The sequence below is a fragment of the Nannobrachium achirus genome (genome assembly GCF_963921795.1).
Source record: "Nannobrachium achirus genome assembly, chromosome: 1".
In the NCBI taxonomy this organism is placed as follows: domain Eukaryota; kingdom Metazoa; phylum Chordata; class Actinopteri; order Myctophiformes; family Myctophidae; genus Nannobrachium; species Nannobrachium achirus.
The window spans coordinates 60512344-60529301 of NC_137810.1; the positions used below are offsets into that span (position 1 = coordinate 60512344).

Here is a 16958-nt window from a genome sequence, read left to right on the forward strand (position 1 = left end):
AACTGACCAGCTCATTAATTGTCTGTCTGTCTGTCTGTCTGTCTGTCTGTCTGTCTGTCTGTCTGTCTGTCTGTCCGTCTCTATGTCTGTATGTGGTTGTTTTAATTGGTTGTGTGTGTGCTTCTCTGCAGGCGTCCTTCAGGCAGTAACCAGCCATCTATGTGTAAATCATGTACATCAGGTCAGTCTAATTCAGTGCTTCCCAAACCGTTCGGGTCGAGACCCGAAAGATTGATTAGTTTGCCAGAGGACCCAAACTAGTGAAAATAGCAGATCTAATAGCACACAACACGTTGCGAGCTTGTAGATCGGCTATTTTCACTACTTCTTAATTATATATATTTTTTCATGTTTATGGAATGTCTTAGATTTGTTTGTTTTCTTGTTTTAAAATGTATAAAATACATTTAAATATATTTTTAATTAAATATATATATTTATTGTATATTTTTTAAGTGTAGGAAAAGAAAAGGGGATTTTTACTTGAGACCCATACAAATCGGTTCATGACCCACCAATGGGTCTCGACCCACTGTTTGGGAAACAGTAGTCTAATTAGTTTGACACCACACCCCACCCATACAGCTTGCATGCAAAGGGGATATATTTTGTTTCCCATAGCAAATATCTCTGTCTGACGTGTGTGTGTTGACCTTTGACCCTTCCAGAGGAGCCCTACCAGAAGCTGGCGGTGGAGACCCTGGAGGAGTTGGACTGGTGTCTGGACCAGCTGGAGACCCTCCAGACCAGGAACTCTGTCAGCGAGATGGCCTCCAACAAGGTACACTACACTACCCAGAACCCACTGCTCTATCAGCGAGATGGCCTCCAATAAGGTCAGCTCTATCAAAGCACTGGTAGCAACTAGCAAGACACTGTTCCACACGGTCACGCAATCATCCGGTACACCCTCTGATAGCAGACACCGTTCCATACAGTCACACAATCATCTGGTACAGTGTGTGTAAGCAAGGCGCCGTCCTTGCGAAAACTATTTTAGGTGAATCCACAGAGATTTTTACTCGTTTAGACCTTCCGGCCACGCGGAGCCTGCGTTTTGGGTGCCCGTGCTTTAAAACTAGCTCCCAGAGAGAATACATTTGAAGACGCCAGCTTCGCGTGACGATTATGACGATTATGACAAAATAATTGGGATTGCGTCAAATAATTGCGTATGTAATAATTGTGACAGGCCTACACAGGACACTGACGTTCTACTTGTGTTGACTCTGTGCTTTTTTAATAAGTTCCAAAACAGAAGTCATTTTGAATCTGTGCTTCACAGCTTATCAAACCTACACTGTTTTCTATTGAGGTCACTGTAAACCAGCACAATCAGTCCATTCAAATAACAGTTTCCCGGATTAACGGCTCAAGAAGACTCGCATATGAAATAAAAAATACATATATTTCAGGTACTTTTTCATTAATCAGGCATACACGGCTTGACGCGTTTTGGCATCAAGCCTTCCTCACAAACAGTTACGTTAACAAGTCAATGAACCAGATTTGCTGTAATCTGTATGTTATTGTTATGCTGGCATGTTATGTCTGCGTCCAGTTCAGGGGAATATCTATGATCAACCATGCTTCTATTTAGTTTAACCATCCCAAGACTAACTGAGACTGTGTGTGTGTGTGTGTGTGTGTGTGTGTGTGTGTGTGTGTGTGTGTGTGTGTGTGCGTGTGTGCGTGTGTGTGTGCGTGTGTGTGTGTGTGTGTGTGTGTGTGTGTGTGTGTGTGTGTGTGTGTGTGCGCGTGTTCGTGCGCGTGCGTGTGTGTGTGTGCAGTTTAAGAGAATGCTGAACAGAGAGCTCACACAGCTGTCAGAGACCAGTCGCTCAGGGAACCAAGTGTCTGAGTTTATCTCCAACACTTTCCTAGGTGAGCGCACGCACACACACACACACACACACACACACACACACACACACACACACACACACAGGAACTTTCCGTGATGGTATCTCGGATGTCATCTCTGTCAGGTGGAAACCTCAGATGTCCAAAACTGTTACTTTTCAGGGTTCAAAATTCAAAAACAGCAGAAGTCACAGATCTACAAGCACGAAACGCACCGCTTGCAGATCTGCAACTTTTGATGCTTTTATGCGACGCTGTAGTTTGATCAAGTTAGGCGTTAATTTACAAAAAAAACACCAAAAGTTGGAGATGGAGATAAGAGGCTTCTCCCCCGACAGCAACTATATACTGTAGGCCAGATGTTGGACTGTGTTGATGACCTCACAAACGTACGTGTGTGTGTGTGTGTGTGTGTGTGTGTGTGTGTGTGTGTGTGTGTGCGTGTGTGCGCGTGTGCGCGTGTGCGCGTGCGTGCGTGCGTGCGTGCGTGCGTGCGTGCGTGCGTGCGTGCGTGCGTGCGCGACAGTGGTGTAAAGGATCCAAATATTGTACTTTTATTCCAATACATTTATTTGAAAACTTTAGTTACCAGTTACTGTGCAGATATAAGTGATAATATTATAAAACATACATTAACATACTTTAGCCTTATCTTATACCTAGGCTATTTGAAAATAGCCAATCTATAGGCTCTCAACGCGTTGCATCGCGGCACGTTGTGAGCTTGTAGATCTGCTATTTTTTACAAATTTTGTACTTTACTTTTGATACTCTAAGTACATTTTGACACAGACAATTTCATACTTTTACTCAAGTACAAGCTACTCAAGTACTACCCATTGTGAGCTTGTAGATCTGCTATTTTCAAGCATTTTGTGATTTTATTTTTGATACTTTAAGTACATTTTGAAACCGAAACGTTCATACTTTTCCTCAAGTACATTTTTGAATCCCGGACTTGTTCTATAATTGCAGCATTGGTACTTTTTCTTCAGTAAAACATTTGAGTCCTTTTTCCCACCACAGAGAAGCAGCATGAGGTGGAGCTCCTGTCTCCTCCTCCCAAGGAGAAGGAGAAGAAGAAGGTGTCCATGTCCCAGATCAGTGGACTGAAGAAGATCACGCCGGGTCCCAACGTGGCCACTAGCTGCATCCCACGCTTCGGCGTCACCACCATGCAGGAGGACATGCTGAGCAAGGTCACTACACACACACACACACACACACACACACACACACACACACACACACACACACACACACACACACACACACACACACACATCTTGATAGGGTTAGGGTTAGAGCATATACTGAGGTTAGGGTTTGGTTTAGGCATAGTTTTACTGAGGTTAAGTTTAGGGTTAGGTTTAGGCTTAGTTTTACTGAGGTTAAGTTTAGGGTTAGGTTTAGGTTTAGTTTTACTGAGGTTAAGTTTAGGGTTAGGTTTAGGCATAGTTTTACTGAGGTTAGGGTTCACCAGGTTAGCATTCGCCGATATTACGCCATAATATCGCTACGTGCCACACACGCATGCACGCACGCACACACGCACACACGCACGCACGCATGCGCACACACACACACACACACACACACACACACACACACACACACACACACACACACACACACACACACACACACACACACACACACACACACACACACACACACACAGAGTGTATCACTATACTTGCAGGGACATAAACAGTTTAGGGTGGTGATTTTATGAATTTACTTTTATTTTATTATATTTGTAACCAATTTGTAACCTTTCACTAAATCTTCTATTTTAGACTGTGTGTCACATACAGTATAGCGAAATGTGTTCGTTTAGCATCAAAACCACTTCAACCCTATTTGAAAATAGCTGATCTACAATACACTGTGTCTCTGGGTCTAATCATGTGTGTGTCTTGTTTTGTCCAGGAGTTGGAGGAGATTAATCGATGGGGTCTGGACATCTTCAAGGTAGCAGAGTACTGTGGGAACAGGCCGCTGACAGTCATCATGTACTCCATCTTCCAGGTAACAGTGTTGATTTCGTCGACTAAGACTATGACGAAAAATGTTTGTCGACTGCTTTTTTTTTTTTCACTGACAAAAACTAAATAAAAACTAAGCTGTGATGACTAAAACTAAGACTAAATATACTGACAATTTCGTCAACAAAATAAAAACTAGACTAAAACGTTGGGGGGGGGGGGGGGGGGGACTGGTGGAGAAGAGATTAATTTTATGTTTGGTTGCTCTCAGGTGTTGCGTGCTGAAAATAGCCGATCTACGAGCTCACAACAGCGCGACGCGTTGTGAGCTTGTAGATCTGCTATTTTCAGCACGCAACCAAGTGTAAAATCAGTCATTACGATGCCATCAAAGCGCGACGCGTTGTGAGCTTGTAGATCTGCTATTTTCAGCACGCAAGCAAGTGTAAAATCAGTCATTACGATGCCATCAAGGCCTGCCAAAATACATTTTAGTTGACACAATCAACTGTAGATTTAGTCGCCTAAAAACGTATGATATTTAGTCGACTTTAGTTAGACCAAAACTAAAACGTTTTCAGGTGACTAAATTATGACTAAAATTAAATGACATTTTATTCAAAAGACTATGACTAAAACTAAATCAAAATGTGCTGTCAAAAACAACATTGCCAGGTAATGCATGTTCTCCTGGTGGCAACAGCTAGTACCATGACAAGGGGTTCACATGTCTTTTAGCAACTGCTATAACTGGTTCTAAAGTTGGGACCGGAGACCCCCGGGGGTCCTTTGGGGCTTCCAAGGGGGAGTCCCCAGCAAAATGCACCCTACTTCCGCATAGCAGTGGTTGGAGTTTTCGAAACTGTGAAAAATATCCTGCTTTTGGGGAAAAATCTTAGATTGTGCAGTCACTAAATGCATGTGAGATCTTTTACTAAGACCAAGTTCAAATAGGAATTGAACACAGTGAATATCAATACAAGTAAACTGAAAAACACGCCATTTCAATGGTAGTGGATTGGAGAGAGAGGAAATCATTTACCGACAAATCTTCTCTGATGGGGGTCCATGGCCCAAAACGTTATCTGATGGGTGTCCACGGCCAAATACATGTCATTTTAGGGGTCCATGACCATGAAAATGTTTGAGAACCACTGCTCTCAACCTTTTCAGGCCGCGACTCCCAAACGGGGGACCCCCAGCTTGATGAGCACTATAAGAGTTGAGGCATTACATTTTGTATAAGACGGTTCTTTTGTGAAAATAGCAGATCCACACGCGAGGCGTTGTGAGCATGTACGATCGGCTATTTTCACAATTCCTACCTCTAATATTTGACAATTTGGCCAATGTTTAATTTGTCATTTTAGAGGTATTAAAAAGTCCTTAAATTGACGCTTAGCACATTGGCACAGAAATGTGCAGATACTAGTGATGCGCGGGCCGACCCGGTGCCCCCACCCGCCCGCCAACCCGCCCGCGTGCGGGTGGGTGGGTCAAGGTTTGAGACTCAATATTGGCGGGCGGCGGGCGGGCGGGTTATCACCACTCTCATGTGCAAAAAATAAATAAGAATAATCACCTGTTCTTATTTGCCTTTTATTCTTAATAAGAGTAGTCCTATAAGAATAAGAATACAACGTTTGAATACGAGCATGAGCGAGCGAGCATGTTTTAAAATGCGCCAGAGAGGAGCGAGGTTTCTCCTCCGCTCCTTGGTGCGAGGACCGTCCCAATTCCGCTCCTGTTGGGCCCGCGAACCGCATTTTGCCAACATTTGACACAATGTGAGCACAGCAGAAGAATGCACAAACAATTCAGCAGGATTTCACTTACCGTATGTGTCTCTGTCATCCACACAAGTCCGTTTATAGCTAAATACTTTGCTAAATACTTTGCGACGGCCTGAAAGTCCAACGGCACGGAGATCCGAATCCGATGTCTCAGAGAGAGAGACCCCCCCCCCCTCATGCGCAGATCGAGGTTGATTAAAACAATTAACTAATTAGCCTAAAAGCCAGCAAATAAATAGCCAGATCTGAGCACATATCAATATATAAGGCCAAATCTAATTAAAAAAAGTATAAAAGCTATTTGAGATGTTTATAGATTAGAATCTTTACACACCTGCTCCCAAATAATTAATTATATAATTCCAGTTCACTGCGCATATATTATGTAGGTCATTTCAATTAAGCTCTCGCACTCAATTGTGTCAGCGCTCGTCTGAAAAGAGTCGAGCAGCTCCCGCCTCCCTTAGTTTAAACTAGGTTATAAAATGACATATAGGTATATATAGAATAGATTTTCAGCCAAGAAGTGAATGAAAACGTAGGCCAGTGCTTTCTTATTGTCCATGCTGGATTATTATTTCTTCAAATTGACTGCATCCATCCTGGATCACACAATAAGAGGTAACATCCAGGTCTTTATTATCCATCATGCTTTCAAATCAAACAAAGTAATCACTCATAGGCCTATGTGTGATGATGTGTGAGACCAAGTTTAACATCTTAAACATCACATGCTGCGCATCCAAAGTCAGCCGCCTCTCCTCCTCTTTCTCTCCTGCTCCTGTGTGTCTCCGCTCTCATATAGGCTATACTAAATTGAACAGCCTTTCGGACTTTAAGTCACTCGGACTTTAAGGCCATCGGAAAATCACCATGCGCCCACCTCGAGTCGCTCCCATGATCCCATCTCTCCAATCTGGTGAATCAATAACCAACAGAATGTAATATTGTCCGTCTTTTGCTGTCTGCGCTGTATAAATATGATTGACATAAAACCTGAAACGCCATTCTTACCCCGACGATGCCCCAGAGAGAATGAACGTCTTTGAATGAATGTCTTTTAGGCTAAACCCCAATTTGAACAACACAACAGCCCCTGACAATATTGTGCTACTGTAAACCTTTCTGTAAAGCGACGTTGGGTACTTAGAAGAGCCGTATACAGATGAGCTATTCTGGAGATGATATACCATCTTTTTTTTAAATGCGGGTTGCGGGGCGGGCGGATTCGTTGATTTGTATATTGTTCTGCGGGGCGGGCGCGGGCGGGTTACGTTTCGTGCGGGCTGTGGGTCGTGCGGGTTATGAAAAAAACCTGACCCGCGCATCACTAGCAGATACCCTCTATACACTGGCTTGTTTACTGTAGGGGGGGAAAAAAATGTTGCACATTAAGTTAATCATCTGGGAACCCCCCCCCCCCCCCCCCCCCCACACACACACACACACACACACAAATAATTTGGAGACCCACAGGTTGAGAACCACTGCTCTAGAGAAAGCCAATCGTTAGATTTCCTCCATGGAATCCTGAGAACATGACTGAGCTGCGTCTCAAGTCCTTAAATCAATCCTATTTCCTATTTCCTTGCTGGTATGTTAGTCCCTCCCATTGAGGAAATAGAGAAGAGGAGACGTCCCATTGGTCATTTGTGATGTCAACATCACAAGTGATAGGCCAACTCCCAGTGGGCGGGACTAACATAGAAGGAAATAGGAAACAAGTGAAGGAAATAGGAATTATTTAAGAACTTGAGAAGCGGCGTCGCTTTGATTTGGTTCCCTCCATTTGTTTCCCCAATCTCTATTAAAATGCTCGAGTAGCCTAGTGTAGTCTTTCCAGTCGCTACGAGTTGGACTAAAAGATGCATATACCAAACACATTTTTCAAAAGCAAAACTACTCCGCATCAAGGACTTTATTAGGTAGGCCCTAAAAGTATGTCCATGAGCGCAGGGGAATTATTTTGGGTTAAAACTGTTTCCGGTGGATAGTTCCGGCCAAATTGTAGTCCTTTGAGTACTACAACATGACGTTTTGTGGTTTCCGCTCCAGACCGGTTACAAGCCCGAAAAGTGAAGTGATCCCAGACTAGCGCTGATAATCCTCTCTTCCTCCTCCAGGAACGAGACCTCCTGAAGAACTTTAAGATCCCGGCGGACACCTTCATCACCTTCCTGATGACGCTGGAGGACCACTACCACGCAGACGTGGCCTATCACAACAACATCCACGCTGCCGACGTGGTGCAGTCCACACACGTCCTGCTGTCCACCCCCGCTCTGGAGGTACGCTGTGGTACAGTCCACACTGTCTGTCTACACCAGGGGTCTTCAACAGGGGGTCCGGGACCCCTATAGGGGGTCCTCAGAGTTACTATAGGGGGTCCTCCAAATCTTTGTGTGATAGAAACCTTTTCTCTCCCTTTTCTTATTTACCACTTTTCCCAAAAAAGAGCCGATCTGCTGTTTTTGGCAAAGAGTTTGGTGTTGAGGGGGAAAAGAGCAGACTAAAGCTGGTTGCACACTGCACTGCGTTTTCTCGTTGTGTTTTGGAAATCCGAAATCCTCGAAAAGCATTTTTCAGGCCAAGAAGAGAGAGAGGAGAGAGAGAGAGAGAGCAAAGGACCCAGTGGCTACACTTGCGAAAATCGGAAAGAATCAACCCTGGTCCGAAAATAAATACGAAACGGGCGGCAGTGTGCAAACGTGATTGACATAAAGTGAGGTTGATTTTTTTATTTACGTGCTCCGAAATTCACCCCCCGATATTCGGCCCGAAAAACGCAAAGACCTTAATTACAGAGTGAAAGGTCAAATTAAGCATTGGCAGTTCAAGTGATTAAATATCCGAAAACATAAATTGACATGAATTCAGAATACATTGATGATTGTGCTGTCAAACGATGAAACTATATGGAATCTATGAAAAAGGTTGTGGGGGTCCCTGCTTCATCTCTCTCTCAACCGAGGGGTCCTTGGCCTGAAAACGTTGAAGACCCCATCTCCCTCTCAGCGTTCCCACTGTATGTCTCTGTCTCGCTCTCAGCTGTCCTACTGTCTGTCTCTCCTACACTGTCTCCCTCTCTGCTGTCTTACTGTCTGTGTCTGCTACACTGTCTTCCAGTGTTGGGGAAGTTAAAGTTACATGTAACTGAGTTACGTAACTAAGTTACATTTTGCTGCAACTTGCTGGTAACTGAGTTACATTCATATTTCTGTAACTCGTCAAGTAACTGAGATACTTTTTGAGTCATTTTTGGCTCAAGTTACAAGTTACAAGAAGTTACAAGCAAAGTTATATTTTTACATTTAGATTTTGTTAAGATTGACGATCAAATGTCCTCAACAGATCATAATTTTCTTATTTGTTTAAGTTTATTTTAGGAACACAGATGTTTACTACAGAAAATGTCAACCTTTTTGAAATAAAACATAAAACTCAGTTGAGAGGCATATTTATGCTGGCATGTGACTTGTTTTGTAGGATATTATATTTTGTTTCATGTACACCAAATGTACATTCTCAATTTAACGCTGAAAAAATAAAGTAACTCAAGTTATTCAACTTTATAAGTTATATTTCTCCAGGCGTATAACTTTAACTTGACCAAGTTACTGCCATCGTGAGTTACTTGTAACTGTACAAGTTATGCTTTCAAAGTAACTTCCCCAACACTGCTGTCTTCTTATCAGCTGTCCTACTGTCTGTCTCTCCTACACTGTCTCCCTCTCAGCTTTTCTACTGTCTGACTCATTAAAGACTATATATAAAACAGGGAGTAGTAGTAAGCTAGGCACAATTGAGTGAAGATAACTCACTCTTTGATTCCCGAATGGCCGGTTCATTCCCGTCTGGTCCAGGCCGGCCATTAGGAAAAAAATAAAAAATAAAATGTCTACCTTCGTTGGGGGCTGGGTGACCAACAAAGTAAATCGTCACTGTCGGGCAGAAACCTCGTATCTCCAAGTTTCAAATGTGTAGATTTTTTCGCAAAGCAAAGCCCTGCTTCATCATACAAGGCCATCGCACAAAAGTAGTGAAAACAGCAGATCTACAAGCACACAACGCCTCGCGGTGCGAGGCGTTGTGTGCTTGTAGATCGGCTGTTTGTGTTTTCACTAGTTTAAATCATTTTTAAAATGATAAATACAAAACAAACGGTTTTGAACATACAAGGTTTCCACCCGACAACGACGAAATATAACTCATGTAATTGGCCCACTGGCTTGTCACTTGTCATGATCTGAAATGGCAAATCTTTGAGTAGCAGCAGCGCTATAGAGAGAGATCTCTCTCTATAGCGCGCAATGAGGGCCTCTCCAACTCTTTTTCCCGGGCTGAATCAGGGGCCCGCAGCACGTCCCTGACTACTAGTATACGTGGAGATGTTTTAGTAGGGTGATGCTGTATGAAGATGTGTTCTGTTCATCTCAGGCCGTGTTCACAGATCTTTAACACATCGGGTGCCCACGTGGTGTCTACGCGTCAATCTCTTTGATCTTTACGAGTGCCCAACGACGCGTTTGACGCGTTGTACAGTAAACTATACTGTACTGTAGCTACTGCACTTGGCTACCGCGGTGATGAAACAACTCCATTTCCCAACATGCAGCGCGCAATTACGTCACCCGGACGTGCTGTGTGGCTCGTTGACTTCCTGTTTACTGGCTGCACAAAAGTGCTGTTTTCTCCGGATTCTCTTCCTTTTTTCATTTTTTTCTCAAAACGGCAGCCTCTTCTACATGCCGTAACACAAACACTGTGGCTAAGAAATGATAAAAAACGGTCCTGACTGAAAGAAAAGTTTTTTTGCTAAATAAACAGGACATACTCGGATTACATTTACTCGGATTACTTTTCTCGCCAGTACTCTCGCCGGTAGGTAAAATGACGCGTTGCCATGGGCACCAGCAAATTAGACGTCAGAGATCACGTGGGCATCCGATGTGTTAAGTAAACTACTGGTAAACATGGAGATGTTTTAGTAGGGTGATGCTGTATGAAGATGTGTTCTGTTCATCTCAGGCCGTGTTCACACATGGAGATGTTTTAGTAGGGTGATGCTGTATGAAGATGTTTTAGTAGGGTGATGCTGTATGAAGATGTGTTCTGTTCATCTCAGGCCGTGTTCACAGATCTGGAGATCATGGCGGTTCTGTTTGCCAGCGCCATCCATGATGTGGACCATCCAGGAGTCACCAACCAGTTCCTCATCAACAGCAGTATGTTAGGAATGTTTGAATATGTATACCCGGTTCTATTAACCCATTTAGGGCCTAGAATTATTGAATGCTTTAACCAGTGAAAAATAGCAGATATACAAGCTCACAGTGCGGCACCGAGTGCCGCGCTGCGAGCTTGTAGATCTGCTATTTTTCACTGGTTAAAGCATTCAATAATTCTAGGCCTAAATGGGTTAATGTCTTCTAAATCCTTCTTCTGAATCAGTGGTTCTCGAACTTTTTCATGGCAAGGACCACCAGAATTACATGTATTTGGCCACGGACCCCCATCTCAAAATAATGTTGTTCCAGGGACCTCCCCAGAAGCAAGAGATTAGAGTTACAAAAGTTTTGATCTGCTATTTTTTGTCTTTGAATATTTTTGACCTGATTCGATAAATGTATTCTAAATCCTTCTTCTGAATCAGTGGTTCTCAAACTTTTTCACGTCAAGGACTCCCAAAATTACATGTATTTTGCCACAGACCCCCCATCTCAAAATATGGTTTCCAGGGACCCCCCCAGAAGCAGAGATTTGAGTTACAAAAGTTTGCTTTGAGAAATATACGATTTGCACCAAAAAATAGCAGATCTACAAGCTCGCAGCGTAGATCTGCTATTTTTCAATAGCAAAACTAAAGTATCAAACAATTCCTCAGGCTCAGAGCTGGCCCTGATGTACAACGACTCGTCGGTTCTGGAGAACCACCACCTGGCCGTGGGCTTCAAGCTGCTGCAGGAGGAGAACTGCAACATCTTCCAGAACCTCAGCAAGAAGCAGCACGACGCACTCCGCAAGATGGTCATCGACATGGTGAGGCCCGTCTGACTTAAAGGAGTCATCCAGACCAAAACACATATAGGATTAAATCTGTCTTTTATCATACCCCTTTATACCTGCGTTATTCAATTTTTTTCATAGCTGCCCCTGTTGCTAGATTTCGCAGGCCCTCTCATACAGTAACTAACAGAGTAGATAGACTTTATACTAGTGCAGTTATTTCTTCAGCTTCAAAGTTAGTATTTTTTATTGGATTGTGTTTACACAACGTCCTGAGACCAACCAAACCGCTGTTTTGACCTCACAGGCACCCTTACTTGTCAAACCGACCCCTCCCTCCCCTCCCTTTCTAGCCTCTCCTCTCCATGCTCTGGTGCAGAGCAGAAGCCGTTTGACAAGCATGAGCTTGTATATCTGCTATTTTTCAATAGTTAAAGCATAAAATAATGATACACAATAATGTGTACCCGTTCTGAATGGGTAAAAAATGCAATCCATTATTATTATTATTATATATTATTATTATCATGTGTGCAGGTGCTGGCCACAGACATGTCCAAGCACATGAACTCCCTGGCGGACATGAAGACCATGGTGGAGACCAAGAAGGTGACCAGCCTGGGAGTTCTGCTGCTGGACAACTACTCTGACCGCATCCAGGTCAGTTCACCACCGCACTGTTAACACTTTTAGTGCTATTCTCTTTGTAATCATCCAAACACGGTGTGCCAGAGTGTGCCGCCATTCACTGCGCTTTATTTTGAAGAGCCCCGGAAGCGATGAAAGCACAAGATTAGGATGTTTACTTTCACACAGAGAAGAAAAAGTGAAAAACAACAAAAAGTTTCTCTGCGATCTAAGCGTTTTTGGAGAAAGATTCCGAGATAAAGCCGTTTCTTTGCAGTCCAATGAATTTTTGGTACTAAACCGAGCATAATCTAGTGAATACTGGAGATGTGGCGTACGGCATGTATTTTTACACAGAGAGGGCAATTCTTTCAACATAAGATGCGGCATTCAAGTTCAGGAGAGTTTGGACGAGGCAATTCTCTTGAATGCTGCCTTCAGGTATGGCATGGAAAAAGGGCATTTGCATTTCTTTCTCCATAGTGAAAACTGCAATCATGGTCTGGAGAGGGCACTTTTTAGAGACGGGTAAAAGGGCAGGGGCTCAAGCCCCCTATGATGTCCCCTATGTGTCTGATCATATTGAACAAAAATAGCATGTTTACTAATGGATACTGTGCAGTACAGATAACAAAAAGGATCAACATCGTATACCTGGCGCTTGGGTGGGACAGTGGTAAAGTGTCTGCCCACCACTGCAGAGGTTGTGGGTTCAAAAAAATCCACAGTGGTGCATCCAGCTTTGTCGAGTGTTTATTGAAGCAATAAGCCACAGGAGGCGAGTGGTTACCTGGTATTTTACACCGGCTGAGAGGCGTAGGTGTGCCTCGTGTCTCCAACCCTCTCAGCCGGTGTAAACGTATACGTAACCACAAGCCTCGTGTGGCTTATTGCTTTTCTAAAACAGTTACAATATGGCAACATGAAAAATCTAGACATGTACTAATTAAAACTGTTCTATTTCACTAATAATACACTATAAGGTCTGCTCTGCAAGAAAGTAGTCCCCAGCTACAAGAAAGTAGTTCCCGGCCAGGCTGCAGAAACAACACAGGTGCAGATAATTGGTGCACTGTGGAACACTGTGGAAAGAAATAACGCACATGGGTTTGATATAAACTGATTCAAGGTGTGGGTTATAGTCTCATATACCACAGCAACCAGCCAATCAGAATCAAGGAATGGAACTAGCCGTTTTAGAAACGAACATAATGGGCCCGTGTTCGGGGCTGGGAATCCGGGCGGGGAGGATGATTGACACTGCACGTACTCCTACTGGCTGGGGCGGCACCTGTCAGCAAGGAATGTGGGGAGGGAGGCTCTATGCCCTCCCGGTGGGGGCTCCTCCTCACTGGCAGGTGATTCAGTAGGATTAGTGACAACACAGAGATGTGTTTGAGGCGGAATCAGTTAGAATAACAATTACATTGAGGAGAAAAGGGGATTAAAGAAATATAATGCACATAATGATATAGCTTTTCTTACAGAAACTTTTAAATAGTTGTAATGTACAGCATTGCATTGAGAAGACCATTAAGAACATGAACCAAATTGTCCATATCCTGGGGTAAACATTGAAAGATATTTGGTGTAGATGGAAAAAGGAGGGTCCTATAGTACAGACCTCTGAGATAAATGAAATACAGTAAAACTGTATCCGGCTGATTTTGTGGCGAGGTGCTGCCTCCTAGTGGAGGTAGAGGGGATACCAGCTTCTTGCTTCGGTAGAAGTGCATTTAATGAAAACCTAGTTAGTATATCCACCAGCTAGCAGAACCATTCTGTTTGGTTATACTGTAACAAATGCACCAAATCTCTTATTCTCTTCATGTGTCTGCAAACTTTTTGCCAAATGTTCCGCCCCAGGATAATGGATGTTGGGGATATTTTGATTATCGCGATAATATCATAAATCGCAATTTGTTTGGTCACAATAATCGTGACATGACATTGTCATCGCTAACCGTAGGTCCTCCAGAACATGGTCCACTGTGCGGACCTGAGCAACCCCACCAAGCCTCTGGAGCTGTACCGCCAGTGGACGGACCGCATCATGGTGGAGTTCTTCACCCAGGGAGACCGCGAGAGAGACAAGGACATGGAGATCAGCCCCATGTGTGACAAGGACAACGCCTCCGTGGAGAAGAACCAGGTAACATGGATTTTTTGTGAAGAGCTTAAGCTTAATGAAAAAACATTGCATGGGTGCACCTGGGACGAGTGGGATGTATCCTCAGTGATGTAGCCCAAGCTCATCAGGGTTTCGGGTCTCGCAACATCATACCCCTCACCTGGGCAGTGGTGGAAAAAGAACTCACATTTTATACTTAAGTAAAAGTATCAATACTGCATTGTAGAAGTACTCTGTTACAAGTGGAATTCCAGAATTCAACATTTACTTGAGTAAAAAAGTATTGACATCAAAATGTACTTAAAAGTAAAAGTACAAAATGTTTGAAAATAGCCGATCTACAAGCTCACAATGCGTCGCGATGCGCTTGTAGATCGGCTATTTTCAAATAGCCAAGGTATATAATAGGGCTAAAGTGGTTTATGTATGTTTTAACAAATTATTATTTATACCAGCAAAGTAACTAGTAACTATAGTTTTCAAATAATTGTAGTGGAGTAAAAGTACAATATTTGCCTCTGAGATGTAGTGGAGTAGAAGTAAAAGTACTGATAACTGGAACTGCTCAAGTAAAGTACAAATATCTCAAAACTGTACTTAAGTACAGTACTTAAGTAAATGTACTTAGTTACTTTACACCTCTGCACCTGGGTGACCCAGACGGGGTTGATCAAGTCCCGACTTACGTCCCAGTAGCTGCCCACGATCAGTCCCATTAGGGAAAGACAGGGCCACACTCCGCTGCTTCGGAATTGCTCTGCAGAGACTGGGATGGGCCCCTCCTACGTCTCACCAGGTCCACTCCTATGTCTCACCAGGTCCACTCCTGGTCTCACCAGGTCCACTCCTGGTCTCACCAGGTCCACTCCTACGTCTCACCAGGTCCACTCCTACGTCTCACCAGGTCCACTCCTGGTCTCACCAGGTCCACTCCTGGTCTCACCAGGTCCACTCCTACGTCTCACCAGGTCCACTCCTGGTCTCACCAGGTCCACTCCTGGTCTCACCAGGTCCACTCCTTGTCTCACCAGGTCCAGGACCTGTGCGTAGCACCAGACTCCCAGAAACAAACATTTTATTCAGGAGCAGTGGCTTCCTGACTGGCCCTCCTAAAGACCTCACCAAGACCTCTTCTTCATGGAAGACACGGGCTGGGGCGCCAACCCAAACCCGTACTGCTCCCGGGTGCCGTATACATTCTGGCTGTTAGAAATGGCTATACCATAGGGTTTGTTCAGTAACGGGTGTCTCTCTCTCTCCAGCTCTTTACTAAACAAAACATGCTCTCAACGGGAGGCGTTGTGCGCATGCGGCTATTTTCACAATAGAACCGTGTTATACAAAATGTAATGCCTCAACTCTTAGTGCTCGTCAGGGTGGGGGGGTCCCCAGTTAAAATATGATTATTTTGGGGGTCGTGGCCTGAAAAGGCTAAGAACCCCTCGGCTAGCGAACAGCGCCGTCCATTGTCAGAACACCAAACTCGTCGCGCGGCAGCTCTAGAACGAGTCGGTAACGCTCCTCTCTCCCTACACAGGTGGGCTTCATCGACTACATCGTGCACCCGCTGTGGGAGACGTGGGCCGACCTGGTGCACCCCGACGCCCAGGACATCCTGGACACGCTGGAGGACAACCGCGACTGGTACCAGAGCATGATCCCCCACAGCCCCTCCCCCCCCGCCAGCCCCCTCCTCCGGGACCACTCCCCCTGCCGGGTGGGGGACGATAATGACGCCGCAGCCACATCGTCGTTATCGACCGTGGCGGCGGGAGCGGCCGACAAGTTCCAGTTCAAGCTCACCCTGGAGGAAGAGGAGGAGGAGGAGGAAGAAGAGGAGGCTGGGTCCTCCGAGCCGGAAAGCCCCGCCCCCGAGGTAGAGGACGGGGAGACGCCGGCGCCGGGCGGCGGCGGCTGCTGCGTCTCCCCGTCCTCCACCTCGGGCGGGGTCTGCGGCAGCAGCAGGTACAGGCCGCCCTCCCCGCACCCGTCTCGCTCCCTCGGCCTGGCCCCCATGTCGGTCAGGACGCCCACCGACGCCGCCAACCCCAACGGGGGGGTGGGCGAGGAGGAGGGGGTGAGCCGGACCCCCCAGACGGGCACATAACACCCTCCCTCCCTCCCTCCCCGGGAGAACGAGTGCCAACGGAGGCTGTGGGAGTCTGTAGTCACACTGGAGTCATCCCCCCACCCCCACAAAATAACCCGACCCTAAAGCCTGAGTTATAGCATACTCTACAAGCTCACAACGGATGTAGAGCTTGTAGATTATGCTGTTTTTCGGTGCGTGACGCCCGAGGGGTGAAAAAAAAAACAACGTCATGGCAGAGTGGCAGACACAGGAATGGTTTGAGCTTCTGTTGTTTTTTTTGTTTTGTTTTTTTGTTTTTTGGGGGGTGCCAGATCAAAGATCAGCCTTTAAAACGTTGAACGACTGCCGAGCTGTGTGGGCTGGGTTCTACTGCTTCCCCAGGTCCACTAATCTGCTAGCCTGGAATGCAGACTGATTTGCTACGTTCGGCGCCTGGCGAGCCTCCTATCCCCGTGCAC

General features: G+C 45.1%; 1 protein-coding gene across 1 annotated transcript in view; it reads left to right on the plus strand.

Moving 5' to 3' along the window:
- The window catches only part of LOC308289128 (3',5'-cyclic-AMP phosphodiesterase 4C-like), a gene marked incomplete at its 3' end in the record, with an annotated part of 48629 nt that extends 32114 nt beyond the window's left edge, over positions 1-16515 (plus strand). Inside the window, exons 5-15 of the mRNA XM_080730710.1 lie at positions 132-181; positions 669-781; positions 1791-1884; positions 2890-3062; positions 3796-3894; positions 7768-7932; positions 10770-10869; positions 11529-11683; positions 12188-12310; positions 14247-14429; positions 15946-16515. Of these exons, the coding sequence (XP_080586836.1) occupies positions 132-181; positions 669-781; positions 1791-1884; positions 2890-3062; positions 3796-3894; positions 7768-7932; positions 10770-10869; positions 11529-11683; positions 12188-12310; positions 14247-14429; positions 15946-16515 (1825 nt within the window). The remainder of the gene's footprint in view (positions 1-131; positions 182-668; positions 782-1790; positions 1885-2889; positions 3063-3795; positions 3895-7767; positions 7933-10769; positions 10870-11528; positions 11684-12187; positions 12311-14246; positions 14430-15945) is intronic.
- Between the last annotated feature and the right edge of the window lie 443 nt (positions 16516-16958).